The 25770-nt window shown below is 37.2% G+C and overlaps 1 protein-coding gene across 1 annotated transcript in view; it reads left to right on the top strand.

The window, feature by feature from the left end:
* CCDC171 (coiled-coil domain containing 171) overlaps positions 1-25770 on the top strand; it is a gene marked incomplete at its 5' end in the record, with an annotated part of 155787 nt that overhangs the window by 98231 nt on the left and 31786 nt on the right. The window contains 1 exon segment of the mRNA XM_082497984.1: positions 11610-11741. Coding sequence (XP_082354110.1) covers positions 11610-11741 — 132 coding nt within the window.

Here is a 25770-nt window from a genome sequence, read left to right as displayed (position 1 = left end):
AAGTGACAGTACCTAAACTGTGTGTTTTAGCTGTAGCAAACTATGCTGATGGGTAGTGTCTTCCTTCATGTCCTCTTCTTCACACTGGCTTCTTTTAAGCTTGGGAAGTCTCTGTAATGCAGAATGTGTTGTGTTTTTACTGTAACACGTACATGCAATGTCCTTGGCCTTGAGAATTTATTGTTCTGGATTGCAAGTTTACGTTTTGATTTAGAAAGCGGTGCTGTATATGCACAAGGATTAAAATGTTTGGGGAAAGGTTACAGGGAAGGTCACATGCTTAGTACTGATTTTCCTGATGCAGTGAGTGGATCAAGAAACTGCCATCTTTCTTTGAGAATTTTAGTTACCACATCTGCTTCTTAGTTCTTGATGTACATAGTTGTTAGGCCCAGATAGCTTATTATTGAGTAGCAGAGTAATTTATCCTTTCTGGTTTGTCAACCTAAAGAATGAGGAAAACATAAGATTTAGAAATGTCAGGATGCTCCTTTCAGCAGGAACTAAAAAGAATTGATTGTAAATCATTCATAATTTGACATGTCATTTCTCCTAGAAGAACAAAGGGAAATTATTGATCTTTGTTTGGGGTATATCTGAAATGTAAGCCCTACGTCATAATGGTAGCTAATTATCTAACACGAATGAACACGGCTTATGTGTAAACTACCAAGTTTACACTGTTGTTCTTAAAGGTATTCTCACATAGTGAAAAAATCAGAACAATAATAGAAAAGGAACCACAAGCCTGTCTTTTCTCTCATAGAAATTCTGCGAACTGCTTTTGTTTTCAAAAAAGGAATCCAAAGAAAATGGATAAAGTTCAGAATCATCTGGAGTTGAACAAGTATTACTGTTAGCTGCAGATATATTTATGGGAGTTTGAAATTGAACATTGTGATATTTCTACATTGATGTATTCATGAGCAAATATCCACAAAATTCCACTGCATCGCTTGCAGGATCTGTGTTATCAATGCATAATGCTAAATTTTTGCCTATAGAGCTCAGAGGGATTTTACAGACATCCTTAGTAATCTTAGTTAGACTAAGGATAAGACAGTGTGCACTCATATCCATTAAAGCAAACTCATTCCTTTCTGTACTCTTACCACTACAAGAATCCAGAAGGCAGCAATGTAGGTACTAGATCCTCTGCCTTTGGGTGTACTTGGGTGTAACATTCAGCAAACAAAGCAAAAAAAAAGCAGAGCTGAGGGAGACAGTGTGTGCCTCTAATACAGCTGTAGATAAGGGATTATTTACAACACTTAGCACTCCCTCCCCACCCCCCAGCCTGTGACTGGATGGAAAATCTAGTATCATACATTTGGCTTTGTCAACAAGTGCTCGAGCGTGCTTGTGCCCAGAATGATTCTTTTAAGACCATTTCAGAGCCACCTTTTTAAATCTTCATGAATATTTATGAAGCATAAATCTTAAAGAACTTAAGCATGTGCGATGGTAAGAGAGAAAATATTTTTTGCAGCTAGTTCTGTATCCTACACAACCTGCAAGGTATTCTTTAGAAGGTTATTTTTTTCTTATCCTGGGTCTTCTTATGTTAGCTATCTTCATCTGAGTCCTGGAGCTGGATTATTTGCACAAGAGTTCCTGATACCATTAAAATAAGAGATCTTTCTTGGTTCTATACCATCTAAATATTGAAGACAAATACCAAAGTGCAAAGTGAATGTTTTACCAAATTAAAAAAAAAAAAAAAAAACAAACACCACCATTGGCAAACAAAGGACCTCAAGAAAATTGTGTTTTGGTTCAGTTTTATTGTTGTAATATAGAAGATGACCAAAAGGTAATAGCTGATTTTTTTTTTAATCTAGGTTTGGAAAACAGGTGCATTTTTTTTCCCCCTCCCTAGAATCTATTAGATAGCCTTATACTGAAAAACATAGCAAAGTAAAACAGGTTTAAACATCAGCCAATTTGTGTCCATGACTTGACCAATTCCTTTAAAAAGGAAAAAAAGCCCAATGTAAGATGCAAAACAGTAACAGAAATAAATTAATTTTTACTGGAAGAGTTCTTAGAAGAAATTCCACCTGCTTGAAGTTTGAATGTCGTTTTCTTAAAAAGTCATCTTATCAAGAGAAAAACCAGTTAAATAAATGTCTTATTTTAAAACCCATCTGCAGCCCTTTTTATTAAATTTTTTAAAAATAAATTTTATTAAATTAAAATTAAATTTTATTAAAAATAAATGATTTCTTGAAACACTGTCCTCTCAAAAATATGTTGAGAAGTTATTTTAGTAATAAATATATCCTTGTTATACTTGTTGATAAACTGTGTTTCATTATTAATTTCTTCTGTACTTCTTAAGATCGTGTTTGCACAGACAGAGTAAGGGACATTAGATCTGTTCATTTCATACAACTAGATTCTTTAATGCGTAGTTAATGACTTATTAGCTATGGTAATCCCATCAGTGGAAGAAATAATTTTACATTCTCTCTGCTACAATCTTCGGCCTTCCCTTGGTGTTGCTTTGCAGTTTGAGTGCTTGTGGTGGGTCAGCCTTGGCCAGCAGCCAGATGCCCACCCAGCCGCAATCTCACTCCCCCTCAACAGGACATGGAGACAAAATAGGATGAGAAAGCTTGTGCTGGGAGATTGTGTAGTAGTTACTGTCACAGGTGGAACAGAGTTGGCTTGGGGAAAATTATTTTAATTTCTTTATTAAAATGGATTTGGATGTTGAGAAACGAAGACAAAAAAATCAGCATCCTCCTGCCTTTTAGGCTCAACTTCACTCCTCAGTCCTCTGGCCATGCCCTGAAGTGCAGGGTGGGTGAGGGGCAGGGGATTGCAGTCAGTCCATAGCAACTCCTCTCTGCCGCTTCTTCCTCCTCACACTGTTTCCCTGTTCCAGTGTGGGCTCTCCACATGGGCTGCAGTCCTTTGAGAATATCTGCTCCAGCGTGGGCTCTCCATGGACTTCAATTCCCTCGCGAGCTATCCGCCTGCTCCAGCATGAGGTCCTCCACAGGCTACAGTGTAGACATGTGCCCCAGCATGGTCCTCTGCATGGGCTGCCGGGAAGTACCCAATCTGGTGCCTCAGGCACTTCTCCCTCCGGCTTCTTTGACTGGTGTTTGCAGGGCTGCTTCTCACTCCTTTTCTTCCCTCCTCCTCTGCCTTTGTGGTGATTTCTGCCCTTTCTTAAGTACCTCCTCACAGAAGGGCCACCAGCTTGGCTGAGGGGCTCGGCCATGCCCTGTGGTGGGTCGGTTGGAGCCGTCTGGAAATGGCCGCTCCTCACAGAGGCTGCCCTGCAGCCCCCTCTGCCATTGCCTGGGCACTGCATCTGGTACAGCGCTGTAACTGCCCCTTCTTCAGCCTCCCTACATCACTCTTCTATAAACTCCGCCTGTGCAAAACACCACCATGGGAAGTCATCCCAGTGAGTCAGCCTGTACAGAGACAGAAAATTGTTTTTGTTTCCCTGTGTACTTTTAACTATTAAAGTATTGACAAGCTTTAAGGGCTGGCAGAGTTTTCCACCTGTCCCAGCCCCAGCTGCTTAGGTATTTGGCCATTTTAACAGGTTAATAAAATACCGTGTCTTCACAAGCTTAGACTGTTACCCATTACCCTGTCGGCTGATGAACTGTGATAATGAGTCAGTGAAAAACACAAAAAAGCCTCCCTGAAAAAATCTTTTTCCCGATACCAGTTAGCAACCCACTCATTCTGACAGTTTGGGACAGTTCAGGGATCACAACACCTGTCCAGTGTGCTTCTTTCCTTTTGGCACTTGGTTAGTGCCAAACTAACTTCTTCATCCACTTCTGTAACACACTTCATTTCTGCTGATTGAAAGGTTCACGTGCCAGCTGGCAGAACAGCTTCCACGCAGAGCCATCAGCCTTGAAATCCTTCCACTAGTGCGTTTCGTTGCCTCAGTGCTGCTCCACTTCCACCCCTGTTGTCTTCTCGGAAATGTCCCTAAACTGGCTATGAGTGAGATTTGGGCCCCACAGTTCTATCCACTGTAAAAAATCTCAAACCAGTACAATCCATCCTGTTATATACTTGTAAAATACTAATGCAAAATTATCTTTCTTTATCCGATTTAGCAACATTTTTAATACAGGACAAAAAGACAGTTGGAGATGGCTGAGACCTTTGAAGACTTGAGAATTAGTAACGTCGTAGCATTATATTGCTATTTCTCATGTGGTCCATAGCAATAAAATGCATTTCCTTGTGATGGTTGTTTTACGGCCTGTAAGAAATTAATTTACAACAGCTTTAAGTCCATATACAGGTGATTATATCAGTAAAAACTCTCAGTGTAAGTGGCATTAATTGTTAGTTTCAGCAAGAAGACCACAAATTGATCAGGCCTTGAAAAAACAGAACAGCTATGAGGCTTAAGTTAGCTGCCACAATCAGTCTCCAATAGAAGTGACCTGATACTTTTAGGTGTACTGATCAGCCACATTTCTCTGAGTTAACTCAGATCTATAGTCTGTCATATTATTTAGTTATCTCAATAATGATTGAAAAACTCAATTTTAGAGATCTCAACTTGAAAATTTTTCTGTAGCCTAATGTCACTCCCAGAGCTGGTTCTTCTGTGTGTTTAGGCACATTAACAGAGTGAAGTCTGCTTGTGTGTGTGTGATCAGGGTTTATTTATCACCATGGTCCTTGATTGTTCTAAACTGGCCCTATCAGAAGCCTGTTGACACAGTGGTTATGTGTACATGCAATAAAATCACAAAAAAAAACCCAATTAGAATGTTAGAATTCTAAATGACTGCTGTAAGGAGTTTATAGTAGGAAACAAGCTATTACTTCTTTGTGAGCAGAAAAACATGCAGTAAAAGGATTACTTTTCCTCCTCTTCCATCTCAAATTAGCACCTCTTCATTTCAGTGTTTTATGAAAGACTTTTGTTTCTCCCCCCAGTAATCTGACTTTCTTGATCCTTGTTCCTAAAGATCAGTTGTGCAGGACATACAGGTGTTAGCACAGCTGGCTTGCTGATGACAACTCTGTCCATATAGCTGTCTAGTGTGTCATCACTCATATTGTTCAGTGTCATTCTGACCTAGCCAAGCTAAAAATGGTACTCCAGCTCAAGAGGGATTTAAAAACCTTGACAAACTAAAGATAAGACATTGCCGAATGTCATATCCATGTGCTTAACTGTTTTCAGTTTAGACATATCTAAATAACTAATTTCAGGGTGCATTTGTCTTCTTTGCCTTTCATTGCGTTTTTTTTATGTTTTTTTTTTTTTTTTTTTTTTTTTTAAGGCTGAATACTTTTGTGTAGTTTGCCTTCAGTAAGGAAAAATCCTTGTTTGGAGATTTTGTGGAATTACTGAATACATTAACTGTTATTTTCTCCAGACATAGGTTCATTTTCAGCCCAAGGTCACTGAAATGCATTCATAGGGGATGTATTATAGTGCACATCCTGCAACTGCAGCGAAGCTTAGGTACAGTGGTCAATGTTTGCAAAAAACAACTCTGGATCAAATTAACATCTTATTCAGCAGAGCGTGTAGTGTGTGTATAGTAATATGAGAAAGCTTGAATTAAACTTATAGGTAAGCCTGGGATGCTATTCTACTCTGAAAATTAATGTCCAGAATCTTGACTAGTCCTTAAGAAAAAAAAAAAAAGAAAAAGCCAAACATACCCAAAAGATCAGTTTTATGAGATACATGTCCCCTTACACAAATGCTGTTATACAATAATTAATGGTCTTTTGAAAACCACCTATGAAATTGCTTGTATTATAATTAAATACAGATTTGAATGGCAGTCATCAAAAAGGGTAGTCACTAAGTCTGTATGCTACTACAGAAATTTTTAGTAGATTTTCAGTTAAGTGAAATATTTTGTATATATTCACATATGGCTACCTACAGCAAGGTATGTGCAAATGCTATTTAAAACCTCCACAGAAGTCAGATCCTTGGGTTTGAGGAAATATTCCTTCTTTTGATGAAAGAGTATGTAACTATCATGTGGCCTTTAATGAGTACTCAAACCTAACTGTGATGGCCATATAACAAGCATCCATTCAATTGTACCATGTAGCTCTTTTTCCCTTTCTATCCTATGAGGTACTGTTTTGTCTAAGCAAGATTTAAAAAAAAAAAAAAAGTTTGGAGAGTTTGTGTGTGGTTTTTTTCATTTCAATTGACTGGTTTGGTTCCCAGCATCATTCCTCAGCTGTTCCACTCTCTGATTGGGGCTATAGTTTTCCAGTTTTCACATGTTTGATTTAAAGTGCCTTCAGTTTAAACAATGCAATCTTTCACAAGCGGTCTCTCTACTTCTGGAGTGAGCCTTGATTGCTGAAACATCCTCATGGAAAAGGTTGTGTCAGTGATTATATAGGCCCTCATTCAATAAGATGAATGTACACTTTTGAGTGATTTCCTTATTTTCAGGACAGTCCTGCCTCTGGTGTTTATAAGCAACTGGTATTAACAGATTGTTTCTTGGATCTGACAGGATGCTGGGGTATTTACTTTGGATGTCACACGTGCCAAATCCTTCAGCAAATCTTTTGGGGTCTGTATTCCCTTAAAGGGCTAACACTTCAGGTGTGATCACTGTTTTCTGGAGAGCCCATAGTCAAGAATGACAGTATATGGATATATCCTTAGAAAGATCGTCTGTACGGGCAACTTACTTGAAGAACTGTTGTTACCAACACTATTCAGTCCTATTGTTGGTGCAACTTCCTTCATGTATATTCACTTGTATTTTTTGGTGTAGGGTAAGAGAAGATCAACAATTCATAACTAAACATTAAAAAATTGGGGAGTCTTCACGAAGGTTTAATTTTGTCCACCGATTTTTTATAGTTCCATGATAATTTGCGCCACTGTAACAAAGACTTGCTCATTCAAATGATGTACTATGTAACTTGTTTCTGTTAAAGTGCTTCTCATCGAAGAAGGCAAAGGACCACATTCAGTAGATGTGCATTTCCTTGATTTGTGCAATATGGCCTCCATTCTACATGCGGCCCTGGAGGTATGGACATTATGCAGCTAAATCAGCCACATATTTACAAGACTGTGGTTAAGACTAAGAAGTGGTTTGCATTCAAACTGCCTCTTTCTATTTTTAAAAGTTCTAAAAGCATTTTTGTTAATTATATGTCATATGCAGAACACATTATGGTGTGGTAGAAACTATTTTGTTTGCACTCTTTGAGAATGATTTGCATAACGTATTTGTAGCTTCTGTTATCTAAGCAATATGGTCATCTCAAAGTCAGGCAAACTAAATCATTGTGTGCCATTCATTTGTCACCAAACCACTACATCATTGTAGTTTTTGTTCCACTGTTTAAATTGCAGATGGTATGCTATTAAAAATAGTAGTGGGAAATGAAAGTAAAATAAGCCCAAAGTCTTTTACTTTCTTGGTACTATTTTTTATGTAGAATTGGTGAACTTTGAACTTAAAAAAGGTTTCCTATACACTTCCTTCACTTACATAGTGAAGTTTATATCCATAAATATTTTTACTTTATTTTCATCATAAGAAAGCATTGAATTAGGCCCAAGATAGGGAACTAAAATCTCAGGTTTGTTGTACCAGTCAGACAGTAACCAGGCAAAGGCAGTAGGGAGGGGTAAGCACATCTTAATACCTTTTACAGCTTGCTAGCGTTTACTTTGTCTCTATTGGCATAACTGGACATACCTGCAGAGGGTAAACAAAGAAGTGAGCATAGAAGTGGACTGTAGACAAAATTATTATCTCTGATCAGCAGAGAATTTTTAATGTCATTTTTGGACATGTAGAATTAGCGCATCAAATTCTACACCTTCATTCAGTCAATAACGTAACTTCAGTTTATTATTCAGTTTTAGCTTTGATCTGAATTCATCAGTACTTTATTGATTTTAAATTGAGTTGCTATAGTCTTGTCTTCTGTGTTGTGCTCTTAATTAATTAAAAAGTTAAAGTGTTATAAATCACTATGTTACTTTGTTTTAAAACATTTTGAGTATTGTAGTAGAGTTGTGTGGGTCTGTGTGATTTTGCCTGTTTTCAGAGAGTATTTATGTAAAGCTAAACTGAAAAATCTAATGATCGGACTTAGCAGCCCACTGTCGCAGTACTTGCTATGGTCCATATAAAATCACTCTGACAACTTTTCACGTGTCAGCCAAAATTTTGTGTACTGAAGTCAGAAATAACCAAAATCTTCACTAGCATTGGCTATATATACATTTGTATATTTTTTTCTTTCTGTTCATTTTTGAATATAGGGAAGTGGAACTGGTTTTAGACATTTTTAATCTTTGCAATGAGCCTGATCAGCTGATCAAGTTTTTTGATTATAGCATTAGGACTCTAGCCTAAGGAGACCTCTCAGATAAAATAGTCTTGCTTTAGATTTCATGTGGAAAAAAAAAAGTGTCATTAAATACGAAAAAAGCTCTGAACTTGCATTGTAAAGCTTAACTACATAGGATGGTTTTCCTCCCTGCCAAGCTACCAAAATAAAAAGATTTTTTTAAATAAAATTACTAGTTTTAACTTTGCCTGATAGTTCTGTACTGGAAGTGTCTACATGAGTACTGTGCTTACTTCCTTAGAGAATGAGGAAATAATCACAGTTGCCCAACTCCTGTCGTTGTCTTTCTGGATCTTAAAAAGCAAATAACCAGGAAGTGATGAAATTAGTTCTTAACTAAGACTTCATATAGGTACCGCCTATCCAATGTGATTCCCTCCAGGCATGGCTATTGTAGCTTTCCCTTCCTTGAATAGGCGGCCAACTTGAAGACTGTTTTCACTTTTAGAGAAACAATGTAATGATATTTGTACAGTGTATGCCCAGTCTTTTGTTCTTACAATTTTCCCTGAACCCTTCTGAGTATTTTTCAAAGTAAAACTCCAGCTTCGTTTCTGTTTCTCATTATGTGTTTTGATAATGAGATTCACTCTTTACGATCTAAGTATTTACAAACACAGAAAGTTTTGGTTTGTTTTTTTTTTTTTTTAGTTGTGAATCTTCATATCAAATATCATACTTTTTAAGGAGCTAAGATATACTTTTCTGCGGCGGTGGCATTAATGTCATATGTTTACCATAATTCAGCCATTTTAAAAAATGGCTTTTGTATTTTATTGTTCAGTGAGTGTCAGGCCCCAATACTGAAATGGAGAGTTTGAAACTAATAGGGTTAAAAGGACTTCCACTGTCTGTATTGTGTGTGTATTATACCTACATTGCTTATACATTGTTTTTTTCCCCGTAGTATTAGCAATCTGCTTTTGTACTTTGACATAGGGATTTCCCTTGTGAATTTTGTCACAGAAAAAAGAGAATCATCAATATCGCAGTTAAACTTGACTTTCAAAGCTAATAGTATCTCATTTGGGGGCTGAAATTTAATAAATTTTCTTTGATTCTGGGTGAGTTTTTAAACATCAAACAATGAATTGGCCAGGGTGCAGTAAAATATTTAGATCTATTGACTACGGTTCAGAAGGGTAGAAGGCAAAACACTGGTGGTTTGATGTTGATAAATTCTTAGTACCTTAATCCACATTAATGTTTTCTTTTATCTGTGTGCATACTGGCAGCAAAGACACTGAAAAGTTGGGATATATGAGCTATAAAAATGTAAATCAAATGCATGTATGTGCGTGTGTGTGTGTGTGTGTGTATGTGTGTGTATTTAAAGTAATGCATTTTGTTATGTTCAGCGAGGTTAACATCTGACCGGAATTACACATGCTGACAGAACACTCTAGAGAGTATGTTTGTTCCACAGGACTGTATATCCTGAACCTAGTGCACTATGTGTGCAAAAAATGTGTAGAGGACCTTTCCTGTTATAAAAATTGCATCATAGTGCATATGTTTGGCAGCCACAGGTATTGACAGGAATTCTTTAGGTCAACTTGGGAAATGTAGGGCTCCCTATTCCCACAGAACAGAGCAACGAATAAAATAAAATCTTTTCTTCTTTGTATCAGTAGATTTACAAATGCGTGCTTCTTTAAATCAGAGCAGATTTCAAAGGCTGTGCTATTATTTGAAATATGTTCACTCATAATCAACATTTTAAAACAATCTAATTTTGTAAGTGGTTACAAAAAAGTAATCTGGGATTTAAAATGAAGGGACATATGTTTTAATTCATGTTTTGTGAGTTCTTTTCTGCAAGGGAGGCTCTAAGAAAAACTGAAATTCATTTAAAATAGTATTTAGTAAATGATGTATCTATTGATTTATATGTATTTAGTAGATATTTAGTATATGTTTTAGTATCAGACTGTGTATTGTTGTTAAAGACAGTAAATTATTTTTACAGTACTAGCTCTACTCAACAGATACAGTCTATGCCAAATGAACGTATTTCATCTGTTCGTTTGTGCTAATATATATTTGTACGTGTGTCTCTCCGTCTGTATTAGAATCTAACCTGGCTACTGGGATCTCCTGGAGGTGAACATGACAATTTTTGTATTAAATGGAATGAAAAGTGGGTGTGTGGCAGCATATGGGGTATATATATAAATTTAAGTGATGTGTCCGGGGAAGTTACGTGTTAAATACATGTAATTTCACATCCATGCTGATAGACTAATCACATGTTGTAATATGTGGAAAAAAGTTGCTTTTTAAGTAACGATAACAGTATTGGTCTCGCGTGCAACACTAGTAAGTCTGGCTGCCTTTAAAGACAAAAGCGTTAATCACTTCACGTTGCTGAGAGTTTTACCCCTGCCTTTGCCTCCCTCTGAAGGCACGCGCGTTTCGCAATTAAAACCGGTTTGTGGCGCGGTCAGCAGGTGGCACTGTGACACCAACGGCCTCCGGGTGTGTCGGTGTGCGGGGAGACATCACGCTGGTGCTGCTTTGGGGGGTTGGTTTTATCCTTCCGTTTCGGGCTGCCCGCAAAACTAAATATCAAACTGCCCGAACTCCGTGCAAATTGTAGCGCTTCCCACTCCGAATTGACGTAGTTAGAAACTGTATAAAAGTCGATTAATACCAATTAGTGTGTTATTTCTTATAGGGAGTCCACAATGAGAAATCTGGTGGCTAGGTGGGTTTTTTTTCTGTTAATTGCAGAGCTACAGGTTGGTTTATTTTGCTTTGTCTGAGGATTGTTCATTTTAATCTGGGGTTTAGCTGAATTGATATTAAATGAACTGATACAATCTCCTTACAGTAGGCAGAACTCACATGCCAGCTTCTTCTTTGTGTGATCGCGTGAACTTTTTAATTTCATAGCTGATGTTTGTTTGAGTCAGAAGTACAATTACTATTTCTTTTCTTTTGAGGTTTTTACAGGGGACAGATCTGTGAAATGTATGTGCCAGGTGGGCTTGTGAGCCCTTACTGTCTCTTCTTTCCTTCTCATTTCAGACCTGGGGAAGATGCTTTTTCTTCTTAACATTCTCTCCCAGCACTCTGAATTAGAGATTTATTTGCAACGAAAAATCAATTAGTCCTAAATTTATTCATGGATTTCAGGTCCAGCGATCAATGCAAGTCCACTCAGTGGGCTCAAGGGGACCCAGTTCATCCCAGTTAATGTGTCTGAAGGGGAATTACCATTGATGCTGTTTTTTTCCCTTTAGGTCAGAGATCAGACCTTGCTGTCACGGACTGCGGCAACCAGGAATGACTTCACCCTGCAGCTACCCAAACTGCACCTAGAGACCTTTGCAGTGGAAGGGCTGAAGGGCAGGCCAGAGGTTGTAGCATTTCAGGTTAGAGTCTAAAATAATCCTGTATCTTTTTTTCCTTTTTTGCATCTGAGATAGAACAAGAAGACAGACTGCTCTGAATGTGTGGAGAACAAAAAGCTTCAAAACTGTTGCAGTCAACAGCTGAAAGAGAAATAATTTCCCTATATACTCTTGAATACGGTGTTTCAGAGATGATGTGAACTTTTAATTATGCAGTTAAATAACTGACGGGAATATGACCATGGAAAAATGCACATGATATATTTGAAAATTAATATCACTCTATCCTACCTCCCCTTTGCTCCCCCCACCCACCCAATTTAAGCAAGATGGATAAAATAGAAAAAAAAAAAGACAGAATTTTTATGCTGCTTCTTTGTCGGTGTCAGATTTTTCCATATTACAGTTTTAGAAGTAATAATGATTTTTGAACATTCCTAATTTAAAAGGAACTGCTGTTTGGAATACTTAAATATAGAATCTATTTTGTTTATGTAGGTTTAAAGACTTGTATGTTTCAAAATACTGTTTTCGTTAGGAGGAAACAATGGAGGGGAAAAAGAAATGAACTGAAAATATTTCAGCTCTGAAAATGGATTCTGTACAATGCTTCCTTATTGTTTTTAAGTTTGTTATGTCTTCATATACACGAACTATCCCTTAGTCTTTATAGCTGTGCGGAATGACTTCATTCTTGTGATACATTCTTGCTAAAGGAAGAACATTTTGTTTTCTCAATGAGTGAAGGAAAGGCAGAGTGAGTACGTACTTTCATCACGCTCTTCTACGTGAATTGGAGAGAGGAAAGCAAGTCATGTAAAGTTGAAGGAAGTCAGACAATGCAAGTATTGCATAGTGTGTGTACATTTCTGTAGTAATCCTTTTTAGTTTATTGTAGATTCTCTGTTTTAGATGTGGTATGTAATTGCGGGAATGGGGTCACAAAATCAAACATTCAAGAAAGAGATTCTAAACTGGACATTTCTCACTGTTGCCTTCTTGTATTCATGCATTTCAGTACAAGAAAGTTTTAAATCATGTGTATATTATCATATTTCCATAATGAAGTAGTAGTATGTAACACCTTGAGATTCCCATGAACTTTAATTAACACAGATATACTTCCCTAGCAGAGTTTAGAGTTTCAAATGTTTCCCCAGTACAGTGATGATCACTTCTAAGGCTGTGCAAAAGGTTCCACAGGTGGCATCTTTTCAAAGAACCTGTCATGGAAATCACCAGCTTTTAAATATTGCTTTTCTAATTTGGTGGCCTATTCAGTGATAGCTGCCCTATTTTTGTGTCCAATCCCAAGTCCCATTTTTTTTTTTTTTGACCTCAGAAGGATTGTAGAAGCATTTGCAAGACAGCCTATTCCATCTTTCTTTCTAAGATGAAGAGAAACAGAAATCTAAAAAGTTGCGTTTCACATTTGTATGGAGGGCTTGTGATATAACCAACACATAGCAACGTATGCACTGGTGAGTTTACTGATGGTGCAGTATTGTAAACGAGTGCCCGCTTGATAACTTTCTAAGTACATTATAGAGATTTTATCATAAAATTGCCTTTTTCTAGCTGAGTGTCAGCTAATTGATTTTAATTTCACTGTATGCAAAACCGTATTAAGGGCAATCCTGCAATCTTGAATGAGGCAAGCAGTAATCACTTTATGGACACTTATTATTAAAACCAGTGGAATTGGTTGCATGCATGGTCTCTAACGGCTACTACTACGTGTAGTTAGTCTGTGACAACTACATTTCAGTTAAAGGCCTTATTATTTGCAACTGTTAGACATGAGGAGTTTTTTTCCAAGTCTAAATTTATTGATATTTGATGGTTTCTTTTAAAAAATTGCATAAAAGATAATATCCTAAATTAGACAGTATGGTAGGGATGAAGCACGGGCTATCAGAACTGTTGAGTACTCATAGAAGATTGCATTGTTTTATTTTTATTATTCATGCATCCAGTTCATAGTTGGTGGCTGAAATCAGTAATTAATAATAATTTTGTATCCATTGGTTCAGTACGTATCACTTTTTCATCATATGAGAGGAAGAAAAAAGCTAGTCTATTTATATGTACATACACATCCGCATAGGTTATCTTTCTTCCAAATTTTCTGGGAAGCAAGTGGCTCTTAAAGGCATTTTGAATGAAATCTGCTATCCTTAATTTACTTGATGGGCTCAGCAGCATTAGGGATCTATATTCCTTGTCATTGGGAATATGGGAAGTCTTGGAATTTTTAAATCGCTGTTATGTCTATATGAATGTTTCTTCCTGTATGAATGTTCCTTCTCACAAATGTAAAGAAGATAATGAACCTTAGTTGCTCGACTATGAACTAACCTATCAGAGATTTGCTTTTTTGTGGCATACTTAATAAATTAACTTGTAAAACCAGAGAAGGTGTTCTTTTTCTAGCAAATGGATCCAACATTCCAAATACCATGAATGCTTACAGGGCTGATCAAACAAACAGACAAACAAAACCCCTGTCATTCCCAAATGAAATAATTGTTAAGCTGTAGAGGAAGTGGTGTGCATCTTTTAAAGAATGTTTTGTACACTCTGGTGATAGACCTTTAGATAACAAAATGAAATATTTGGGACACAAAGTCATGTGTATCTTCTCCAAAGCCTGCACTTTATGTAATGGCTCTTGAATTGCAAAGTTACATAATAGATTGAAATGTAAGTTATTTGACAAGAATGTCCTTGCACTGTCTTCTAAAGCCCCATGCAAGTAGTGGAAGTATGACTTCATTTGTAGGCATTCGTTAAATTCTTGGAAACTGTAACAAGAATTACTATAATAGTTTGAAAATGTCACTTGAGATGGGTAAATAATAAAAAGATGTGCAATATCTCAAAGAGTAAAATGATATGATTGCTATAGCTTTGAAACATTCTCACCTGGTATTTAATTGCTGTGAAGGATGTTATGTCACAAAGTTGTACTGTTTGTAACTTAGTTAAGTTTGAATGTGGAAAATACAGTGTTATTTTCAAGCAACTGAAACACATGAGAACAGGATTTAAGGTGTGCTGTTCTGGCCATGCCTGAATGTTCCCACTGAAGATAAAAAGTGGAATCGTATGTGAAGCTTTCAATAAATACAAGCTATAGGGATTCCTAGTTCTAGTAGTCTTGCTTGATAGATGACTAATTGAATTTACCAGTAATTTTGTAAGAAAATATGAGAGTTACCAACTCTTTATAAAATACAAAATTGACTTGTGCTACACTTTTAGGAAGAGGATAATGTTCTCTTAACTCTCTTTTCTGAAAGAGGTTATTGGCTCACAGAAGAAGTATTCATTCAGAAGATTAATTCTGAATTGTCTCAAGTATTTTTACATCAGATACGTAGTTAATACTCATGGCAAGCAATTCGACCTAAAAAACAATGCGTAAAGTCCCCAAATAAGGTTTAAATGCTCATGTATAAATAATTAAACATTGGTATACTCTCGCAATAAATGTCTTCTATTTGGAGATGTATACACAGAAGGGTAAGAACTGGTATGAAAGAAACTTCTTGAAGGAAATTTAAGTACCTCAGACTAATTTTGCAATAGCAACAGGATGCGTAATGTATGCTTGATGTATAAGTGCTTGATTCCCAAACAGGGAAAGGCTGACAGCATACAAATCAGTGGCTTTGCCCTGCGTGCCTAGGTTATGCTCTGTATGGACTGTTGCAGGTCAGTTTTACAGGAGGTACATGAGCTGTTTAGACAAAGTAGAGGAGCACTGTCTTCATGGAGAATGTCCCAGATGTTCTGATACACAGAAGTAACAGATTTATTCAGGCATTGTCGGTGAAAAACAGTGGCAACAAGAACTCTGGTTGGCAGAATCACATCTTCTGTGTGTCCGGAAGACATGCATATGGCTGTGTGATCAGACAGCCACTGGTACTCACACGTGGTAGCAGCCTGCAGATGTGCAGTTAGGGAAAGAGTAATCATTTTCTCTGTCATGGGAACTACCTTGACCTCTGTCTTCAAAGTCTCCATTTGTGTGTTTTATTAATTGGCCCTATTAATCTGTGGTGGTTGCTTTTGGTCTGTATTTGGCATGCTGGGCGTCTTCCTCCTCTAATATCTGGTTGATAAAGAGTATGATGTGACTTCTGGATGTCGGTTTGGAAGAGAACTGATATTCACAGGTGAACTTGTGTTGCTGTTTTACAGGATTTATATGAATTAGAGAATCCAAATAGGCAAGTTTTGTGAGTGACTTTAATGAGGATGTGAATATTTAACACATTTATGTGGTATTTGAAAAAGCAGATGTGAGGATAAGACTATAGGCAGGCTTCTGGTGTAAAACGGGTGCACATACATGTATCTGTGTTTGTTGGTATTTCTAGGTCTTAGGAGAAGGCATTTCTTTGTGTGCTGCCCTTCACCTGAGATGTAAGATTGACCTGACTATTGAAAATCCCTTGCATATTAAGAAAATTTTAGTTTATTATAATGAAGGACTTGAGTCGGTAAATTCATATTTTCCATTACTAAGCTCTCCCTTAATTTTGAAAGATACTATACACTTGTGGTCTGCTTTCTCCCCTCCAGGTGGGTTTGAGATGGATAAGTTTGCACTTTGTCTTGTCTGTCTGTCTGTGTCTCCCTCTTTTTTTGTCTCTCTCTCTGCTACACGCTGTCATTCCCTGCTGCCCGCCGTCCCTGCCTGTGCCCTATGTGCACACTCCCCACTGCACGTGTCCGCTCTCTGCCGCACGCTTGCTCGCTGCTGTGTGCACACTGCCGCACGCACAGCCACCCTCTGCTGCTTTTGCTCTCCCTCTCCTGCCGTGCCTGCTCTCCCTGCTCTACTCACGCTCTTGCTTTCCCTCGGTCCAGCTCTGCCTGCTGCTCTGCCTCTGTCTCTCTGTCTCTTCCCCTTTTTCCTGCTCCCTGTGTCTGCCTTTCCCACTCTGTCTCTGTCTCTGTCTCGCTTGCTCTGCCTCTCTGTCTGCTTTCTGTCCCCACTGTCCCTCTGCCTCTCCCTCCTACCCCCCGCATCTTGCGCTCCCTCTGTCGCGCTCTCCCTCTGTCCCTGTCTTCAGCATGTGTCCATCTGTTCGTGCAGGCTTAGGAAGTCCACGTGGGATTTACGTGTACTTCTTTTGAGTTTCTCAAGTGTTTTGAGGTAATTTGAAATGAAAAGTGCAGTAATAGCGTAATGGCTTATAGTGGTGTTAGTATTATAGCCACATATCTTCAGAGTTAGAGTATAATCATTATAAATTTATGAAGGAGTAGGTTCTTACCATTTATTTTATGTAAATTACATATTCATATATGATTTAGTCATGCATTATCTGATTGTGTTGTAGGTCCACTTTTTCTAATTAATTGGGCAAACATAAACGTAGTTTAAAATGTTAGGGGCTTTCTAATTTGTATTTATTTTCACTTGTTCATTAATTTTAGATTTATGCTTGATAGATTAGAAGGTAAAAGATAGTCATATTTCTGCTGATAATTTTTCTTAAAATAATGAACACTTTCTCATTCCCATGTTTACTTCTCAGTAAAAGAGTTCTTACCAAATTGAGGAAGCCAGTGATTTCAAAGGTAACATTATAATTCTGTCATCAGATTTTATCTTCTGCGTAGGGCAAGTCTTTCAAACATAAATCACTTCTGGTATGAGGACCTAATGGGAAGGATTAATCATGGAGTAGCTGCTTGAAAACTGAATTATTAGTATTTTAAATCTCATACTTCTGTTTTGGAGCCTATATCTTTCTTTTTTTTTTAATGGTGTGGCTGTTAAAAGAACAAATAATTGTGTTTTTTTTTTTCTCTTAGTACTTCAGAAAGGAGAAACCTTTTTAAGAGATTCTTGAAGATAGTGCATTTATATATACGTGCACCCAACATGCACACACTTCTAGTGTTTTCTTTTTACTTCCACCATTTCACCCACAGAAGGTACTGTCTGTTTCATTACAGAGGCCAGAATGTTGCCTCCTCTGGAATCAGACTGCTGCTTCTTGTTGGGTAAAACTGGGTCTTCATTCTCCAGGGCTTCAACAGCTGCTATCAACAGCACCTGGACTGCCCTCCGCTTATTTTCTTCTCTCCTCAAAAAGGACTGATTTCCTACCTAGTGTCAAAATGTCCTGCCTCTGGACTGACCACGAGGCTGCCTTCCAATGTACTGTTTGAAGAGAGAAGTGATTCTTTATTAATATAACGATACTTTGCACTTACACCTTGAGTTGAAATACTCATAAATAAATAAGTGTTTTAAACTCCTTCGAGTGGGATGACACCTCTTGCAACCCTGACCGTTTGCAAACTTCAATTTGTCAAAAATAAAGTTGGTGCATCACTTAAGAAACAATAATTAACAACTAAGTAAAATCTGAATAACCAGATTGAAGAGATGTAACATGAAGAACTCTAATTTAATGTCCTTGAATGTATTCAGCTGGTATCTGGAGTCACGTCTCCAGATAGGTTGTATCATGATGATAAATGTTTAGAATCCATTTTAACATAATTTATTTTAACTGTAATTCCTTTAAAACATAACATCAATGTATGTTAGCAAAACAAATTTAAAACATAAAAAGTGAGGCATCTTCAAAATGCCAGTGATGCTGGAAATTTGCCTTTTATAATTTGAATTTCACACCCCTTCTCCTTTCTGCATGTTAGCTGTGTTCCCAACTTCCTCTCCACTGCATTTCTTTTAGCAGTCTTTTTCTCCCTGTCCTCTATGGGCTTTTTTATTGCTCTGTCTCCTTTCCTTATTTTCCCCCTCCTTATCATTAGCCTCTTTCCCTCGCTTTCTTAGCCACCCTTTTACTTTTTTGTTTCTTCCCTTGCCTTTCTTCATTCTAATAAATGAATAGAGATTACATGAAGAACTCTTCTCAGAAGGCTTTGTAGTTATCTGGTACACTGATTGCATCCCAGCCCTGTTAAGTCTTTGGCACTATGGGACCGTAATTATCAAAGTCAGTATCTGTAATCACTAATTCATCAATTACTGAAAGCTGTCTCTTTATGCCTGTGAAACTACTAACTCTTGTCCAGCCTCTTTCATAAGCATTATTATTTTTGTAAAAACTTTTCAGTTAAGATCTGCTGCTGATTATCTTGCATGCCAAAGTTAGTATATAATCAGTTAACCTTTCAGTAACCTTTCTTAATGGAAAATTTTCTTTCCTGACCCTGTCAAACAATCATGTAACTATCTGCTTTTGTCCACTTAGACTTTTTTATACATCTATATCTGTTGCATTTGGGTAATCTCTTATGAATGATCTGCATTGATATGCAAGAAAAGGCTATAAGAACTGTGTAAAATACGATTTTAATTCACTAAGTTTATTTATTTAGTTTTGCTTCTACTTGTAATCCTGGGATGTTTTTTTTTTTCCAGCTGGTTACCTGGTTGCTGCATCTTATAGCATAAGGACCCAAAAGGAAGCATCTTTTTTGACTTTTAGTCATTATTCTTTTATGAGAAAAATTACTCTAGAGACACGGTGATCTCAATATGTACCCAAAGCTGCCTCAGTGAATAAGGGCAGACTCCTAAATGCGATAACGTAACATAACGTAAAATAACAAATATAGTTTTCACAGCACCTTGTTTGTTAGGCTGTTTTTCTTACTTCAGAAATTCTGTCTTCCAGAACTGCATGCAACTATCTTTGTGCAGTATCTTCAGGAAAGGGATAATTTTTCCAGATAACCACTGCGTAACTTGTATGTGACTGTATTGTTTGATGTTGTCTGCAGTGTGTACTGTTGTAACACAGATAAGCCCATCAAGAAGCGTAGCTGTTAAACTGTTAATAATCATGTGGGTTACAAAATGAATTCATGAAGTGAATACTATGAAAGATTAGGAATTGTCTGGGGTCTTACTTTTTTTGTACTAGTTCTTTTAATTTCAAAACCAGACAAAATGCTGAGCAAGTGAGTCTAAGCAATAGGAGTAAATAAGGCAATAGACTTTATTACGCAAAAATGTTAGTAGCAGAGACAGTATCAAACTATTTTCTATTCTTAATTACATTTGAACTAAAAAAAGAAACTTCAAATGCTGAATATTTTGTTTAGTCTTTTTTCACTTAAGTGCTTCATATTCCATTATCATAAAACGTATCTCTGTCTGTTTAATATTCTTATGGATAGCTTACAGAGCAAGAAAAAAATGTTGAATAGTGCACTATATTAGTGCAAGAATTTTGTAATGGAACCAAGAGAGACATTTCTGCCCACATACTGCATTTGCTGGGCCTTGTAGTTAAAGACCTGGAAGAGGAAGGGTTATCTACAACTTGAGCGAGTTTATTATGGCTTAGTGATTTGCTGATTGATTTCATTTGCTGTCAGTTAAGGCTCTCTTAATGTCAGCTTTCTTTGCATAATGCCTTGAAATAAAGACTGATGAAGTTTTTCAGATTGATGCCGCTTACATAAACTGACCCTGATTTGCCCTTCTGGATGACAATATAAGTGACAGCAGTTAGACGAAAATATAGCAATGAATATGCAACTTAAGGATTAAGAAAAACACAGTAAACCTTTCAGAATATAAAACTAGGCATGAAAAACCAGGCTGTTCTGTTAATTCTACAGTTGTCCTATATTGAAGAAATAGACTGGGCTAGCATCCCAAGTGGTATACTGCTGACGTGAAATTCAAAGAGGATGAATTTTGAAAGGTTTAGAAGTTAACCTGTTTTTTACCAAATTCTACCAAGTTGCCACTAATTCCTTTTGGGTTTGGGCTTTTTGGGGGGAGGGGGACTGTAAATTGCAGCTTATAAATTCACATATATTGTTACCTGCAAATTTTCTTTTTCACATTGTAATCTTGCAGGAATCATAATGAACTACTTTGAAGCTGTTGTCTTGATTTTTTCAGTTACTGAATTGATTGATGGTCTAGTGATATGTGCTGCTAGAATCCTAAGGTCACAAGTTCCAACACTGAGATTGGACTGTGGAAAGCATAAATTCTTAGGATTGGTAAGGTCTATTGCTGTAGGTGTTCCAGGACAAATATGCTTGAAATAAGGCACTCATTTTTAATGAATACTTGTCCCTTGCAGTACCAAATTTCATTATAGTCTTCTTTAACTCTCCCTTCTTTACAGTCTCTTCCTTCACTGTGATCTCTTCCCTCATTATGGTCCCTTCTTGTTAGAAGCAAAAGGTGGTAAGAAATTATGGGGTGGGGAGAAAATGGAGAGGGCTAAAGGGTGCTAAAGTAATGGAGAGGGGGTGAATGTGAAACTGATTTGTAAACTTGAATAATAGGGATAACAGCCCGCATGTTGGCAAGTTTACCCGCAAAGGATTGAGTCTTTCATGGCTTTTAAAAAGATAATATCCTGGGAAAGACCACCATTTGTTTATCCACCTGAAACCTGGATAGAATTTATACTTAGATTCCTTTGGATTGCTTCCACATCGTGATCATGTTTGACAAAAGTGCAGTTCTAAAGTAAACATCAGGAGGAAACAGTCACCCATTTCACCTGTGGGCAAACTTGCAATGCCCATGTAATGCCTGAAGATTATATTTTAGTTCTGACTTCTCTCTGTTCAAAGGCAGATTGTGTGTTCTTTTCCAATACCAGCACCCATTTGTAGGTCCCCCTCTTCCTGATCTAAAGGGAGAGATCAGAGAGCAAAGCAATATGCCGTTGCTACTGCATGTAGTGCCAGACTTTCTCTCCATCCAGTTTCGCATTCTCAAAGGAATAATTTTTATGAATTACTTTAATATTGTGCAAGCTAAAGATTTTAAGTTGACGTTCTGAATTTTTTGCAAATGCTTGCAAAGACCACAGGACTGGGTTTTGAGCAGAGCGCCTCGTACGTGTCAGAATGTGATGTTTGTCTGTACCTTGGCATCCTAGATGCTTGATTTGTTTTGCATTTATTCCACAGACTTGCTGCAAATTTTACTTCTTTGGGAAATAAACTGTGGGACTGAGTAAACATTTAATGTCTAGAGGACACACAGAATAGCTGTAAATCTGGTTGTCCCTGCTTAAAAACAGGTTGGACAGGGGAAAGTGGGAAAAAAAAAAACAAAAAAACAAACAGAAGAGTATAAGAAGCAGGGCTAAAATGTCTCCAGAATTTCTCCCAGACTCCACCATTTTAGTTCAAGGACCTCCTGAAACAAAATTCTTATTTTTGTATTCAACAGCCATGTATTGCACCATTGCTTTTTGAACCCATGTAAAGTTAAGCATGCACATGACTTGTGGAAGGGACTTCCACAGCTTAACTACACAATTTCTGAAAAACTGTTTTCTGTGTTTGTTTTGAAAATGGTTTCTGCTGCTTCATTTAATTTTAATATGTTAATGTTAATAAATATTCCCAGTTTACCTTCTTTATGCTAATCATGTTTTAGCATCATCTGTCATAATCACCTCTCATTCTTTGCCACTCCATCAGTAGTTGTTTCTTTTCAAGTTACTTTCCTCATTTCTCCACTACAAGAAGGTGAAAAACAGTAGAAATCATCAGAAGATTTGGTAACAGAAGATTTGGTAAGCTGTGGAAGTGATTTCTCAATGTTACCAACATCCGTAGGCACAATTGCTCATAAATGACCTAACTGCAAGTAGTGGTCCAGCTCTGAAAAATGGATAAGGAAGTAGTAACCAATTCACATCAGAGGCAGTTTAGAAAATGCTGTGCTCCAGGCTGTTTATAAGTTAGGATAGCCTGGGATCCTTGGATAAGAAGCAGCTTCTTTTGTTGATCCACCATTAAGGTCACCAGTAAAGCACATGATGTTGCTGTGCCTGCAGTCATTACCAAATCCAGTAAAAAAGGAAGACCAAAAAGGACTTAATCTAGCGTAACTAGATGGCCTGTGATATGGGGTATTTTAGTTCTGATCCTGTTGTTGAAGAATATTTCATGCTGTCTAGCCAACTCATCTCACCAGTGCCTGTTGTCCTTAGTTTTCTCCTTTCAGGGTTGCTGTATACATCCAATTTCATGAATAGAATTCAGAAAGTCACTTGATCTCTTATGCTTCTAAGGAATTGGATCTAATTGTTGACTGTTGGGTGGACAGGGGAATAGACCATAACAGCCTACTCCTTATTTGCCAGGCTCCCGACCTAATAATTCAAATCCTATTCTGCAGTCTGATGATAAGTTTCCGTTTAATGAAAAGACACTTGGTGCATTTGCTGAAGACAAAGCAGAAAATCAACGTCTTCCAAAATACTGTCTAAAAAAGCTCATCGTGTAACAACGCATCTTGAATTGTTGGTCTAAGCAAGGACAACCAGAGCTCAGCCAGCAGAAAAGTTTGTTTCTTCTTCTCTTTGTCTTTCAAGCTGTTCCATGTGAGCAGCTTTCTCACTTAGCTTGTTGACCTCTTGCACGGAAGAGGCCCCGGCTTCAGTGTAGTGGAGTCTCACTCGTCCAGTTTTTAGTTTGTGTTTAGCATGTGTTGATTGCGATTTATACCTTTCTGAGTTGAGCTAATCTGTCACCTATATGACAAATGCCAAGAAGATGGACAAACAGAATCAGTTTTTCCCAATAAGAGTTTTCTTCAGCAGTACATCCATTGTTAGTAGAACTAGATACTCAGAGACGACAGGGATCATTTTATTCATTCTTCTTCCTCAGATTCTAATGGTTAAAAGCAAACTTTGGGAGGAAAATATTTTCTTTATTTCATACGAAGCTTAAGGATAGCAAGTTGTCAAGCTCAGTGTCAGTACCGCTTTTGGCAGACATTGCCAATATTCTCTGACGTTTGCTTTGGAAAGAGGGATGCTGATCTGTATGCTTATTGTGGAGGTCAGTAGTAGGTGTACTGTGCTCTTTAAATTTCATTTGACTCTTCAGATTTTGGAATGAGCTGTTGTCCCTGCAATTTCTAATAAAATATTTTCGTGGCATAAAACAGATCTTGAAGGCAAGTCTGATTGAAAATCTAACCATTTGTGTGTTGAGTTTTTTTAAATACAAATTTTGATACAGTTCAAGAAGCAAGCTAGTTATATTACTAACATTTGAGTTTCAGCAGAATGACTGGAGAACACCTGTCCATCCTGTATGTGTTAGTGGACATTAGATTAAGGGTCTGTCCATTCACCTGAGGAATGCAGTTCAGCTTTTCTAGGTCATTACTTTCCCTATAGAGAGTGACTGGTGCTTTTTCCTGTGGTGGCATCATGAATTTGTGAACATAACTGATGCTTTGGTGAGAAGCCAAAATGAAAAAATTAGTTTGCAATCCAAACCAGCAAGTATACTTTAGAGTTTTCTTACAAAACTACAAAATACTGCTTTATGTAGGATGAAATATTGACGTGGAACTAAAATGCAGTGCGATCATGAGCACTTTGTAAGAAAAGCAAAGGAAATGAAGTAACTGTATCACAAAACTTTGTGCAGTTTTCTAATCCCTGGGCTCCATTAGACTTGAGCATTCACCTAAAATCTGATATGAAGATTAGGACTCAGTAATGATGGTTTATGTATGAGCCACATAATAGCAGTTGTCATATCGACTAAACCTGCCAGAAGAGACCTTTGTCTCTCCTAATAAATGGCAACTACAGCATAGATTGTCTTCATCTTTTTGCATGGAAAATACAAACTGGATGCATTTACCCCTTGTAAGCATATGTAAAATATTGTATCTAATTCAGTTTTAAAATGTTTTAATCTAAAATTGAAAGGCTGCTTCTTGTGGCCAGAAAGGAATGATCTATATCCCTTTGTAGCTCCAGTCGACAGTTAAGGAAATGTCTATACTGAACCCAGATTTTGTGATCTTTTTCTTCTGTTGGAGTCAGTGACAGACTTTTTCTGCACTGGTTAAAACCAAACTAGTATTTATTCCTGAGTTTCTAAAAAGATTCATAAAAGTCTCAATAGCATCTATTTGTTTGTAAAATATACTTCTTTACTGAAAGTAATTTAAATTGGTCTTAACTAATAGAACATTCTTTAAAAACAATGAAAAATATGTATTTTAATTTTCAGTAAACTCATTGTTTCTACTTTGTTGGCAAATAATAGAGTTTGTTACTTACGTTGAATAGTTTGTGGACAGCATTTCAGAAGAAGGGAAGAGTTTTTCAGATTTTACAGATACCTTCCATGTGAAGTTGCTTCAGATTTTCCTACTTAGTAACTTGATAGATTAATGTTTGCTTCTCTCCCTTCCTTAAATTGTTCTCATACACATACACCTATGATTAATCCATTAGATTTCAGATAGTTAAGACCTAGTGTTTAGGTAACATTTATTTATGAAAATTGGTTTGCTTATAGAGGATATCTTACCCATATGTAGGAGTCCCTTAAAAATAAGAAATAATATGCTTTTTTTTTTAATGGATTTTACTTCTATCAATTTAGTTTTGAAAACAGAATTCTAGACTTCAGCTTTTGTACATCTTTTCTGGTTCCAAGATGTCACTCCAATAGACGAAAAGCAACATCATCCAGATACAGGCAACTTGTACTTTCACTTGACATTTCACCTGGATTTTGATGAGAAGTTTTACTCTCTTGTTTCTCCTCAAGCTGAATGTGTGATGGGACACTGCCATTTTTTTGATAAAACTGATCCTGGCTTTTCTGTTGTGACTGATACTCTTTAGTTCCTCTCATCAGTGGTAATATGTTGTGCTCACACTAACCAGAATTTTGTGCTCACAGTTGAGGCACTTAACGCAGAATTTGTATTACTTTCAGTGACTACCTCTCCCACTTTCTTTCGTCCATGTCTCGAATATACACTGCAAGAGAAAGCTGAAGGAAGGGTACCAGCCTGAAACTTCTTTCAGTTTCCATTTCTTTCTTGCCAAAACCATTTATTTGAAAATTCTATTCCTCCCTGACAAACTTTTGTTCTTTTTGTATCAAGACTGTGTGAGAAGATGGGAAGGGGTACAATGTACTGGTAGCATTTTTCCCGTAGCTGTAGCTTTAACTACAAGTTCTTTGGGGCAGCGATTGTTTTTCCTTTATGCTTTGTGTGCAGCTATGCCTGACT

The sequence above is a fragment of the Vanellus vanellus genome, assembly GCF_965231255.1.
Source record: "Vanellus vanellus genome assembly, chromosome: Z".
Taxonomy (NCBI): Eukaryota; Metazoa; Chordata; class Aves; order Charadriiformes; family Charadriidae; genus Vanellus; species Vanellus vanellus.
Note: the sequence above shows the minus strand (reverse complement) of the source record. Positions and strands in the feature narration are given on the sequence as shown.